Source organism: Carettochelys insculpta, chromosome 6 (assembly GCF_033958435.1).
Source record: "Carettochelys insculpta isolate YL-2023 chromosome 6, ASM3395843v1, whole genome shotgun sequence".
NCBI classification, from domain to species: Eukaryota; Metazoa; Chordata; order Testudines; family Carettochelyidae; genus Carettochelys; species Carettochelys insculpta.
In genome coordinates, this window is record NC_134142.1 from 44,489,975 (window position 1) to 44,503,218 (window position 13,244).

The 13,244-nt window shown below is 39.1% G+C and overlaps 2 protein-coding genes across 10 annotated transcripts in view; one reads left to right on the forward strand and one right to left on the reverse strand.

Annotated features, from left to right (window-relative positions):
• The window catches only part of FBXO33 (F-box protein 33), a 71,689-nt gene that overhangs the window by 29,996 nt on the left and 28,449 nt on the right, over positions 1-13,244 (forward strand). For 3 of the 6 annotated variants that reach the window (XM_074996822.1, XM_074996819.1, XM_074996816.1), the window contains one exon: positions 380-1,660. The exons of 1 other annotated variant lie outside the window; for it this stretch is intronic. In XM_074996822.1, coding sequence (XP_074852923.1) covers positions 380-579 — 200 coding nt within the window. In that variant the 3' untranslated portion in view covers positions 580-1,660. Of the gene's footprint in view, positions 1-379; positions 1,661-5,858; positions 6,598-13,244 lie in introns of those variants that run through there. 2 more of the 6 variants (XM_074996818.1, XM_074996820.1) reach the window with 1 other exon arrangement.
• Positions 2,488-13,244, reverse strand: part of MIA2 (MIA SH3 domain ER export factor 2) — a 47,368-nt gene continuing 36,611 nt past the window's right edge. For 2 of the 4 annotated variants that reach the window (XM_074996815.1, XM_074996814.1), the window contains 5 exons: positions 11,220-11,378; positions 9,204-9,335; positions 7,344-7,420; positions 6,604-6,832; positions 2,490-5,102 (listed from right to left, as the gene is read on the reverse strand). In XM_074996815.1, the coding sequence (XP_074852916.1) occupies positions 4,888-5,102; positions 6,604-6,832; positions 7,344-7,420; positions 9,204-9,335; positions 11,220-11,378 (812 nt within the window). In that variant the 3' untranslated portion in view covers positions 2,490-4,887. Of the gene's footprint in view, positions 5,103-6,603; positions 6,833-7,343; positions 7,421-9,203; positions 9,336-11,219; positions 11,379-13,244 lie in introns of all 4 variants that reach the window. The other 2 variants (XM_074996813.1, XM_074996812.1) reach the window with 2 other exon arrangements.

The window sequence follows — 13,244 nt, forward strand, 5'->3', positions numbered from 1 at the left end:
AGATGACCTCCTGAGGTCCCTTCCAGCCCTGTGATTCTGTGAAGATTCCTGTAAGTTGGAAAATTCATAAAGAATTGTGGGTATAGGGTGATTAAAACACGCTATTGTTTGGACAGTGCCAGGGAAATGCATATCTGGCTATCGTGGTTTCTAGAAGAGTAAACTGCTTCATGAACATAATCTAAAACTGTGTGGATATCAGTAGTAAATTTTTAAATTGAAGCCATTAAAATTTTTGTATCATTTTGATTTCTTAAAGACTTGAGGCATTATAAGTTTGCAAATGTTGTTATAGCTTTAGATTAAAATGTATAATGAACTAAACCAGTGATACCCGAAAGAAATTGAATGATGGCCTCTGCACCCCTCGCACAAACAGCCGGTGATTCACTGAAGCCATGCTTCATGAGCTGCCCCACCACTGGAGCCACTGCAACGCTTGGAGCTGCAGGAGGAACCACCACATGCTTGCTTCCAAGTGCTGGGGCACCTGCCTGGAGCAGACAAAGGTTGCCCCAGCTGTGCTGCTCAGGTGCATGTGGCAAACAGCATATTGAACACTGCGGAACTAAAGTATAAATGCTAAGGTGGCAGGGGCTTAAAATGCTAGTAGTGATAGGGTATCCTGCTTGAATCTTACAAAGGTTTTAACTTTGAGTATATGTTGATAGTGCAGACACAGGTACAGCTGTCACTTTTCTCATTGACTTAATTGGGGCTGTTGTGTATCCTTATGTTTAAGCACAAAATGTCTTCAACATGGTGGGCTAAAACTGCATTAAAATTTTTTAGTGTCATAAATAACTTCAAGATAAAATTGCTTCATTGTTGACAATGGAACAACTTAAATGTTCAATACAGGGTGAACTTTTTTCACAATTTTGGTAGGTATGTACAAGAGTCCTGAAGTTGTGCTACTAAGTGGTTTAATGCTTTTGAAAAATCATACCCTTGGGAGGATTGACGTCAAACCCTGATAGAGGAGTGAATGGATCACTGGAAATAGTTCATCTTTCTCGACTTGTGGCAGATTAATGTAGTGAAATATTGTGATTGCAAAAGTACCACAGGCTCTTTGCTTTGGCATGCAAATAAAGGAAATCAATGCAAATAACGCAATGAGAGAAAGCAAGCAGGGTAGAGATGGCTCTTTTGAAAATAAACTCCATCTTCAAAAGAACCCTTCTTCCTGAAACAAAATAGGAAGAAGGGTTCTTTGGAAGATGGGGTTTACTTTTGAAAGAAGCTCTTTTGAAGAGTATGCAAATGAGGTACCAGGCATGTAAATCAGTGCCTCATTTGCATTTTTAATTTCCTTCATTTTCATGCCTCTTTCGAAAGATGAATCCAAGTGTAGATGCAGCTTTTGTTTGGTGTTCTCAGCGTAAGGCTTTTAATAGAGCTCTGCACTTGTCTGCTTTGGCATAGGTGATGATTGTTTAAATGTGAAACTGCAAAAAATCTGGTCAGTAGAAACAGATTTAAAGAGCGAGGAAACAAGTACAAAGTATGCTCTGCAAATTTAAGACTAAAATAGGAAGAAAGTGAAGAACTGGAACTTGTAAATGTTACCAGATTTAAAAAAAAAAAAAAAATCCTGCCACGTGAATACATGTATTTCTGTATTTAGAGAGATTGCTAGGAATGGGTATTGCAATAATGAAAACAATTCTTACAGAATCCTTAGTGGGACTTTCTGCTATGGAGGAAGGTTTACCCATGTGTGCTTTAAGGCTTGGCCTGCATGAAGGAGGTAAATCAATTGCAGATATGCAGTTCTAAATATAGCAATTGCATAGCTAGAATCTATTTGTCTGGATGTCCTTATGGGCAGGGAGCAAAGGGGGTTGTCAATAGGAGAAATTCTTCTGTCGACCTCCGTTACTCCTTGCAGTGTTCAGGAGTACAAGGGTCAACTGCCAACTCCAAACAGAGACATGCAAAATCTGACTCTAGAAGATACACTCTGAGTCTGATTGGTCCTTGAACCTTTAGGAACTTCCAATCAGTAAGGTTACATTGGGTTCTGCAGAGTTAAAATGGTTTTGCATTCTTGCACTGTGCACAGTGTGATGTTCAAAAATCTCCAGATAATTTGGATGTGGACAATTTTCACTGCTCAGGAAAATCTAAAATTAACCATGTGGCATCATTAATACAAACCTAAGGTGATTTAAATCTTGTTTCTAAAAGTTGCTGGTGTTATACAAGCAGAACTTAAGATTTCTGTGTGCCCCCCCCCCCCCTTAAGTGGGAAGGTGTACTTCTAATTTCCCCTTTCTTTATGGAATAATCAAAACAAAAGTTTAGGAGCAACTACAGCTTCTAGTGTCTTTTTTTCCAGAGGTAGTACAGTACTATTCATATGAAAACAAGCCTTTAAGTTAGGGGCTAAAGCAGGTATGTAAAGTTGCTATTTCATATAGGGGTAATATTAACTTGAAAAGTTCAGTGTAAAAATTTTGAACCTACTCATTTCTTCAATTGGATCACATTAAAAGGCAAAATGTGGATTTGTGTTTAATAGGTATAAAATCAGATTTACTGGCTTTGACAATCTTTCTTTACATCTTTTCCTCCCATCCTCTCATCTTCCCTACTTTACATTACCATAAAATCTCTTCAGAGTGGGAGTGGAGGTTGTTCTGACATTTACAACTGAACATTTGACACTACAGCCTTGAAACACCTTTGTTTTAACCCCCTTAAATGAAACAAGCAATAAAAGTTTGCTTACCTTTTCAATTTAAAACCTTTAATTATCTTAGTAGTTTAACAGTACGGTGTACGCTTTTTTTTGTCTGTTGCTGCCTGATTGCTTACTTCTGATTCCAAATGAGGTATGTGGCTGACCACTCAGTTTGCAACACTTGTGTGTGCTCTAGTGGAAGCCAGTAACCACAAGTAGAACTGTGAAACTGAGTAGACTATAAAGCACAGACAAAATGGAGGTCTGTGAATTTTTGCTGGCAGTAGTCTTCAGCTTGCCCAAAAGACACTCAAATACACATTAGCAGGGAAGCAAATTCCTTGTTAATTCAGAACATCTGTGGTGTCCTACAAGGACTGAATTCTAAAAAGCATTTTCAAAAGTTTGAAACTGATTTGCTGAAGCATTATTGAATAAACTTTGTGGTTAACTTCCAGCTTAATTGCATTCAGCAACTTAAATGCTACGAAGCCAGGATTGAATGCTTGGCTTGGAAGGGGAAATATAAAAGAATGAGGCTGTTGTGATGAGTGGAAGAACTGAGTTGTAAAGAGGTTTCTGAGATGCCAGCTGAAGAGTGGTCAGCACTAAACATGAGTGAGGTGGGAAAGGTGTAACAGACAACTGGTATTTAGAGATTTGAGTGCTCTTCTTGGTCTCTGGCAGGTATGTTTTGGATGCAGGAGCAGGTCTATCAGGCTTCAGTGTAGCTTCCTAATTTTATACGTAAAAGGAAGCTTCTGTCAAATGGTTTCAAAGGACAATGACAAAAAATAAGCAGTGTAAGAGCCCAGGCTCCTATAGCATTAGGCAGCAGCTGAAGGAGATTGTTGTGGATCACAGTAGCATCTAAAAACAAGTTAGGTGCTGGATTGCACTCTTTTTGCCTAAAGTTAACTTTCAAAACGGAGTGTACCTGGAGAAAGTATGGATTTCACATTTAAATGTCTGACTTTTTCAAAGCAGAAGCAAAAGCTGCACAGTAAATTCAGCTTGCCTTGGTGGACCAGGTCTTGCTTTTAGCCAACATGTTTGTAATATGGGCACTGACATCCCTGTTGCTTTTTCTGACAGCAGGGGACACATACCCATAAATATGAAACAGGAAGTAGCCAGCTAGAGGGAAATACTAGCAAATCAAAGTGTCCAAAACAGCAAAGTAAGCAACTATTTGGATTTTTCCAAATGTTAGATACACACATACTCATTAATGTAATTCCCAAACTGACATGAGCTTTTAATGAGAACAGAAGTCCTGTTTAGACTATATCCGTAACAGGATGGGATGAGAGATCGATTAGGCTGTGCCTGCATTAGCCCCCTCCTTTCAGAAGGGGCATGTTAATGAGGGAGTTCAGAAGATGCTAATGAGGTGCTGCCATAAATATGCAGTGCCTCATTAGCATAATAGTGGCCACAGCCATGCTAAAGTGCTGGTTTCAAATGGACCCCCCAGCCCCTTCTCAGTTGTTTTGGGAAGAAGAGGCTTTTGAAGACGGGGGCTAGACACAGCCTAAATGAAACATCTGAAGGAACAGCTTAATTCTCTCTTCCCGGGCATGCTTTTTTCTTGTCTCAAGGGGTAAGCTAATTTCAATCAATAACTATTAAAATAATAAATTCTAAATTAAAATACACCATTTGAGCTTGAATAGATTTTGGTAATTTAACAACTGACTTTAGAGACTACAAGCATAGACTACAAGCATAGTTCACCTGTTAGACATAAGTGACGGGAGAGTCTAATAGTTCATAAAGAAATTGAACATTGTGCTTAATGTTAACACCACACAAGTTTTCAAAGTGACTGGACTTTATTAATTCATTTTCATCTGTCATACTCCTAATGGCAAGGATGGCTCTTCACATGCTTGAGTTTTCCTGTGCAGCTGTGACACACTAGCTGAACTGTATTCAATGTTCCTCTAGTTTTATGTCCCTTCAGAACAGGTTACTCAAATGAACAATACTTAATTTTAAATGACTACTGTACAAAGAACCATTTAATTTATTCTTATTTACAAAATACTATCCTGAGAATTATTCTAAGCTTCAATTTGAGCAAAGTATTTATGCAGAATCACTTAAGTAACAGTAGTTACTTAACTGAAGATGGAAAAAAATGATTACAGGTAAACAGTACATCAGGTTAATTCCTAAGATGTCAAACAGCCGCATCAGGTTTCTTGCTGTGGCTCTGGATGACCTGGAGGTGGAGTATTTGACTGATGAATTAAGCCACTAGGCTCACTTCTGTTTTCAAGTGAAGGAGGTGGTGGTAGAAAAGATCCAGCTCTTTGTGGTGGATTCTGAAACAAAGGCCTCAGCGGAAATGATCCAACTCCTTGTGGTGGATTCTGAGAAAAAGGCCTCAGCGGAAATGGATTTCTCACTGTTAGAGATAAAATATTTAGTAATATTTTTAAAGCTTCATTATCCAAAAAAGTCAGTGCTGGACAGACCAACATTTGCTACTCTAGCAAGCAGCAGTTTTAGTTTGCAACCTACTAGTGGCCTATTGTCTATAAACAAGCAAAGAGGATGTCAGAAAACTGAAGTCTTGCACTAGATCTTAAATTCATGTGCTAGCTTGGGAAGAAAGGTGGTAGACATACTACACTGTTATACCTCTCACTGGTATCTAATTACAGGGTACTGCAATGTAATGTGGGCTAATATGTACGTGTATGCCACTGCCATCTCTAGTAATATGTACTGGATGTACAGCATTCTGTAAGGTTCTTTGGCTCAGCTGATAGAGGGGAGAGAACCCATGGGTAAGAAGTCTGAGAGGGTATGTACAACTGATGTCTAACAGAAGGTACTACTGTTACAGTATGTGTGTAGTTGGTTTGAAAAGGCCTACATCCAGCCTTTCACAAGTTTAAGAAGATGATAGTTAAAGCTTTTGAAAGAACTAAATAATCCCTTAAAGCTTTTTAAAAATCTCCATAATGTTTTGACAAAAGTGAAGATCAAATTCACATTTCACCCTACAGAACTGCACTGCATTCATCCCTGGCACTAACTATTGCTGTTTTCCTCCTACAAAACTAGTATCTGCATTCATAAAATGTGCCCACCACAACTGTATCTTGGCATATATTTTACATGGCATCAAGTTTGATGTGATTATTGCCTTTTGCAGAACCTGCCTGGGGTATGTGGGATCATAAGTCGTGGAACTGGAAGGAACCTCAAAAGTTCAAGTCCAGGCCCCTGCACTCATGGCAGGACCAAGGTCAGGACAAGATCTGAAAAGTGGAAATACCGATCAACAGCAGCATGATGCCAGCACTCAACCTTCTCACCTGGTGGGCCGTATCTACACTAGCCCCAAACTTTGAAATGGCCATTTCGAAGTCTACTAATGAAGCGCTGAAATACATATTCAGCGCTTCATTAGCATGCTGGCAGCCACAGCACTTCGAAGTAGGCGGGGTCCTTTCGAAAAGGAGCCCCGTCGGGACGAGGCACGTGGCAGTGAGGCGCGTCAATTTCAAAGTCCCCTTTTTCCTATGAGCAGATGGGAATAAGGGGACTTTGAAGTAGGCGGGGTCCTTTCGAAAAGGAGCCCTGTCAGGACAAGGCGCGCAGCAGCGAGGCCCGTCAATTTCAAAGTGCTGTGGCTGCCAGCATGCTAATGAAACTGTTAAGGGATTGTACAGTGATGCAGTATATTACACAAGCACAATGGTATAAGTTTGTGATGAAACTTAAGACTGCATGGTAACTATAAAGAATTATCTACTTTGTCACATCCTTCATATTAGCTTGATTTGGAGGAAAGGACGTGTGCGTGTAGAACCAAAGATTACAGTAATCTCATCTCCAGCATAGATTTTATATACACACCTTGAGGATGATAGTTTTAATGAAACAAAATTACATACTTGTCACTGGAGGACGTGGTAGACCAGCAAAATCCCTTGGAAAATATTCATGAGGTCCATACATGCCAACAAGAGGAGGAGGGAAAGGGGGTCCTCTTCTTATAAAAGCTCCTCTAGGATCCATTGGCAACAGAGGAGCTCTTAGTGGAGGGAGAGGTGGGGGAGCAAACCCTGCTCCAAGTGCTTCACTTTCAGAGGCAAGTGGCTGGTTTGACACATTTAGGAAATTCTGTAACAAGAATCACAAACTAGTAAACTTAACTCTCTGAAAGAGGTCTCTCATGTAGCCTAAGGCCTGCATTTTCAGGAGCAGCGGTGGAAGTCCATGCCAGAACTGAGCAAGAAAAGCCTTTTAATTCCTGCCTCTGCATGATCTTGAGCCAGTTACTCTTCAACATTAATGCAGGGGGGAGCAAGCCACCACCTGGTCACTATAAGCTGTACCTCCTTCCTCCTATGCTTTGTTTTTCAGGTTGTCAGTCAATTAATGTAGGACAGGGACTGTGCTGTGTTATGTATGGGCCTGGATACATGCCTAATATATTGTGGGTGCTATTTATACAGCTGCTCTGTAAACCTGTGTAAGTGATAAATGCAGAACAAAACTAGATCACAGCTGAGTATCCAGCCCCTAAAAAAATCCTGCCTTAAATACAGAACAAAATTGATTAAAAGCATCCTTGCACAGAGTCTGTTGGAAAATAATTCATTTTCTAAGTCTTTGTTTATTCATTACTTACACTAAAATTGGGATGGTCTTTAGTTTCATTTCCACTTGGCTCTGTCCTCAAATTATTTTCTGGAGATGCTTCTCCATCTGAGTTGAAAAGTAATAAGAAAAGTTATCGGTGCTAATTTACTTATCACCATTTCTCTAAGAAAGATACCTTACTGCAAAACAACAGATTTAAACGGTTGGGGGGCGGGGAGCAGATGCTGGGGAGAGGAAGAGAGAGAGACACACGCACACGTACTTGATTTCTTGCTTAGCAGCTAAATATATGCTAAGAAGCAATTAAGGATCTCGTATTGCGCCTAGCCATTACCATATCCATTTAGGAAGAGGATATCATCCCCCTGTTAGCACTGTAGTCTACTTGAAGTTCTTCCCCCAAATTGCCATTGGCCCAATAATTTTTTTCTCCTGGATATTCTATTTCTCAGTTAGATGAACTCCCTAACCTTGCACCTTACATTTTAGTATAGCTCAAACACCACTAAAGTTTGCTGCTTTTGCTCCAACTAAAATTTCTGCAGTCTTTTCTTCAAATCTGAAGGTTCATAAGACCATCGTGAAAACTTGGCAGCAATCTTAGCAAAATCTTCAAGGAGACACCAATAGTCTCTCATGCCTTATATATCACCTGTGGACTTCTCTCAATCAACAAATAGATTGAGGACTTTTCAAACTCTCAGGTATAGATCTAATGCACTCTAGTGAGGGGCAATTTCTAAAGTGCATTAAATCATCCATGCAGACACCGTGGCTATTTCTACACTAGAAGCATTTGTCTACAGAAGTTACTGTCAGAAGAGATGTTGTGATAAAACTTCTGTCAACAGATCCTGTCTATGCATAAAAGTGGATCGATCCTTTGATCTGTCTGTTCTGTTGACAAAAGGGCCTCCCAGAGCATCTACATGGTTTTTTTGTCAACAAAATGCATTGTGCGCAGATGCTTCAAGTTTTGGCTACAAAATTCTCTAGCATAGATGCAGCTAGTGTGTTTTGAAATAGCACCATTTGAAAAACAGTACTACATTAAAAGCACCTAGAGAATCTCGACCTATCAAACCTAGGACGCAGGGCGAACTTGACAGCCTTAACTCCAGCTCAGGCCATAACTGCAAAAGGTATCTATAGATATTTTTAGTGTGCTAGTGCAAACCCGTTACCACAAGTCCGCACCTGGGCTGAGAGGCTCACCCCATATGCAATGTAATTATACACTGTAGGTTCCTCATCTTCTGGATGTTCAACTTAAAACATCTAAGTCCTGATTTGAAGGAATGCTAAGCACTCACAACAACTAACTGAGTCAGAGGAACCTGTGCTTTAAACAGATATGGTGCTATAAAGTGGCAAGTACTTTGAAAAAAATCATGTCCTAAAAGGTCTTAATTTGGCACACAAAGATAGTGAATACTTGAGGCACAGTGAGATTAAGGCTAAAACTCTCAGTTCCTGTGATGTGCAGAGGGAATAATTACCATCTTGCCTCACAAGGGTGGCATTTGTGATCCACTATGATGCTGTCCGTCCCGTAAGAAAACACATGAGAAAATGATTAATGGTACAGTCAGTGCAGGATCTGAGTGGTGTAACTAAATATAGGGCCATGCACTGACTATGGAGAATACAAAAAGTATTGAATAGCCACCATCCAGTGAGCACAATCCTTCCTGTAGAATAGATTGATGCTGATAAGAGGTAAAGTAACATCGGGGCTAGCAAATGCTGGAAGTCATTTCTAAACTGAAAAAAAATTCATACAGTTTTGGCACCAGATAAGTTTATTTGCCACCATATTATTCAGTTATGGAATTAGGAAGATCTTTCGTTCAGTCACTTAATGGCAGCAGATTAAAGCAATTCCTACCTGCTTGTTCAAAAGACTGTGTGTTATAACTTTGTAGTTCTGCTGGTCCGGAAAGTCTTCCTGAGTTTGGGGGATTAGAATAAAATCTTTCTGGTCTTCGAGGCGGGAGAGCTGGATCGTTATATAGCTGACCTAGCATTCAGTTAATCACAAAAGAGGTAGTCTGTTCAGCAAAGAGTATCACCTTATTTTGGTTAATTATGTTCTATATTTAACTCTTTGGATTTCTTAAAATACCACAAAACTTCCAAAATTACATAGTATAGACTATAGGAAAATGGTCTTAAAACAAACAAATGAGGATAAGTCTCCAGCATGGCATCCTTACTACTTACACTTCTAGTAAATAAAATAAAATTCCACAACAGAAACAGATTTAAAGTAAGTTATCAACTGCTCCTTAACTATACTCTACAATACCATAAATCCCAGAGTGCAAATTGAAACCAACAGAATTGATTGAGCAGTTGACATACAGGCTGGAGCATGGCTTAAGTCAAGAATAATTACCATATGTTTTAAAATATGCAGTGTGTTCAATATAAACAAAGTTTGATTTTTTTAAGACAACATTAACTTGTACTGTAGCAGGTCATGCTATAGAAACTGTTCTGCTTCATTAAATCAAATACTTATATTCAAGGTATATTCCTCTCATTTTCTACAAGGTGACCTGAAAGTGGATTTCTTTTTAAAACTGAATTGTGCCCATTACTGTTTTTCACATACATAAATGCCCTCAAAGGTTATGCCCCCACCCTTGCTTTCCCATGTTTGTAGTAGACATATCAAGAATGCTGAATTTGATTTTCCCTGAAGAATACATGGAGATCAACAACATTTACTATGAGCTTTAAAAATCTAACTGAAATAAAGGGTGAAATGAACCTCAAGCACAGCCCTTCCTTTAAATCAAAAAATAAAACATGTTTAACTTCAACCACTTAACATCCTCCTACAACGACATGATTTAAACGGCCAACACAGCTACACTAGGAAAAAAGTTTAAAAAAAAAAAAAGATACAGGACTTTACTACTACCACTTAAACCCTTGTACTCCAAGTGGAACATAGGTCATCTATAAGTCCGATCCCACTTCACTGTGTCTTGGGACAAAAAACTGACTGACACCAGGAGTACCGCAATTGTTGTCCTTTGATCTCAGTAGATCTCCTCCATGTCGACAGGACTTTATAATGTATTAGTTATCTCTTTGTGAAACAAACCAACCACCCTTCCTAGTGTAGACATATCCTCTGTGATTCAGCTTCTGCTTTCTCTTAGCTCTTCAGATCTCACCATTTCTCCAGTGACCATAGAATCTTCCAGGTTAGACAAGGTGTGAATTTCTATTGCCTAGAATAAGCCCCTGATAAAATACTTTAATTTAACTCTAAATATTTCGTTATGCATTAATGTACAGGCTAAGTCTACGTGGCAGGTGCTATTTCAGGCTACCAAGGTATCCTGAAATAGCAGTGCCACAGCTTTTCACAGCACCTGAAATAGCAGTGAAATAGGTGCGCTATTCCAGTTCTGTTACCACTCAGCATACAAGGAATAACTAACGGTTTGGAATAGCCCCTTATTCTGAAATTTAGTGCTGTCTGGATGGCACCAAGTTCAGAATAAGGTATTTTGAAATGACTTGGGACAATTTATGTAGTGCAAATTGCATAAATTATTAAGAAAAAAATCTTGCCATGTCGATGTAGCCACACAGTCCTACGCTTGGTGCATCCCAGACCAGTGCATCTCAGGGGGGTATCTCTAGGAGAAATCTGAACTTCTGTTACTCACTAGTGCCAAACGGGAAAATACCTATTATTATACCCTTCATATGTTGCTGTATACTCTTCTTTGTGCACTGAAAGGGTTATAGGTCACAGAGTTGGGTAGAAAAGGAATAACTATAAATTTCTTTTAAAAATGTAACTAGTATCTGAACACACAATTTGCAATATTCTTACAAGTACATTTTTACAAATATCTGATAGCCCAAGATATTTAGTTACCTGATGGAGGCAGAATTACCCTTCGATCTCTATCCCATGGAGGTGATAGGGACCCAGTATCTGAAGGTGCTCTGGGTGGATCAGACAACCTCTCAGTGCTCAAGTCCCCTCTTTCATTAGCAGCTTCATACATGGCAGGGTTCCCTGCTCCTCTTGAGCCTTATTAAAGAAATAATCAGTTTATTCAAACATTTTCATAAATTTGTTGCTACAATCTTTGCTGTCTGTAAATACTGAGGGAAAAAAAAAGAGTGCCAGGGCTTTAAATATTACTAAGCAAATTGGTCGTGATTCACCATAATTGCTGCAGTTTAGTTATCATGTTTACTGAAGTGTTTAAAAGGTTTGCTTACAGCGGAAATAAAATCTTATTTCCTTAAAAGTCAAATCTACAATATATTGATTCCTCTTATATGCTTTTGAGAAGTATTATAAAATCTTCCTATCATTCCAATCAGTGAAGCTGGCATCTTCTTGCTAAATGTTCTTCTCCATACCAATCCTCTGCAGCTTAAAGGGTCATGGTCAAAATAAAATAAAAACTAAAAAAAGGACTCACTGAATCTTTTCAACTTACCATTTTAATGAGCAACCCTTTCAAAATTAGGAAGAAAAGCAACTCAAGTTTAGAGCATTTAAGGTTGGTTTCACAATTCAGAAGCATGGTAAGACCACAAAGAGTGCGAAAGAATCAGAAAGAGTATAGCAGGTAAAACTACTATATTAATTCTTTTACAAAAGAGATTCTGGTAAGTTGTCAGTTTTCCTTTTTTAGAAAGGATGATTTCCTCTGAAAAGTGACACAAATATAAAACTGCATGATACCATTTTGAATTTCAACTACTTTTCCCAACTATCAGCACCTCAGAGAGCCTGGAATCTCAAAGTCAGACTATTTTCTGTCTTATACAAAACTACAAAGATTATACAATAACAACTTGCTTACTGTATGTTTAAAATACTTTGCTCACTCATAGCTTCCCTGGCTCTGCAGCATGACATGAATTTTAGATACTTACTTCTGTCACTAAAATGGACATAGTCTCTTTTCACCATAGAGCTGGACTTCAAAATAAGCGAGTTGAAATTTTCATTCCTTCCTTCTGTCCCCCACAGACAGAACAAAATCATCCTGGATACAACTCACATATTAATAACTACCGTACTCTCTCTCTTCAAATTTGAAGGTATTTGTAATATAAAGTCAAACAAAATTCCAGTTTCCCCTTTTATTGTATTTATATCATTATAAATTATTAAGAGACTGCATTTTAGATGTGGCATAGCTAAAGATGAACTTTTCTTCAAAGTTCTAATAACTAAATTTGTTAGCCTTAAAGTGCAGTTGAGCTCAATTTTTACTGAAGCAGAAGTTGAGGTAGACATCCATTTCTTTATTTTAGAATGCTATTTTTAACTGAGTTTTGATTTTGTCCTAAGCTAATCTGCTGCTCCGCCACACAAATAGAAGGATCTCCTCTCTAAGGAAGCTGGGTCTGAATATGCCATTGGAGAACACATACCAGTAATAATTGAAGTAGCAGCTTCCATAAAGGAGAGCAAACCAGAGACCTCCAGTCCCACAGCACTTCACTTTATCCTTGTTTCTCCAGTTCTCTTATGTTTACAAAGCATATTACAGATTCTGTGGATGGTAGAGAAGAAGGGAGCCACAGATTCTCTCACTCTCTCTCTTTGGGATGATGGTAGTTCCTGGACAATGGCTGCCACAACTCGACAGGGGAAGGGGGCAGGAAGGAAGGGAAGAAGGTACCCCTTCCTTCAAGCTCCACTAAGACAGTCCCACACAGTTCTGGGCACAGAGGTGCACTACCTCACCCCTTTTATCTTCAGATCATTACTTTGAGCATGGGACAGCAGCACTCTCTCATCAACAAATGAAGAATGTCACTAACCAACTGTTGCTGATGGCAGAACAAGCACTGAGCAGGATTCCTACTTCTGTAAAGGAGGGAAAAGGCTTAGGCAGCATCCCTATCTGTCCAAGAGACCAAGTTTGCCTCT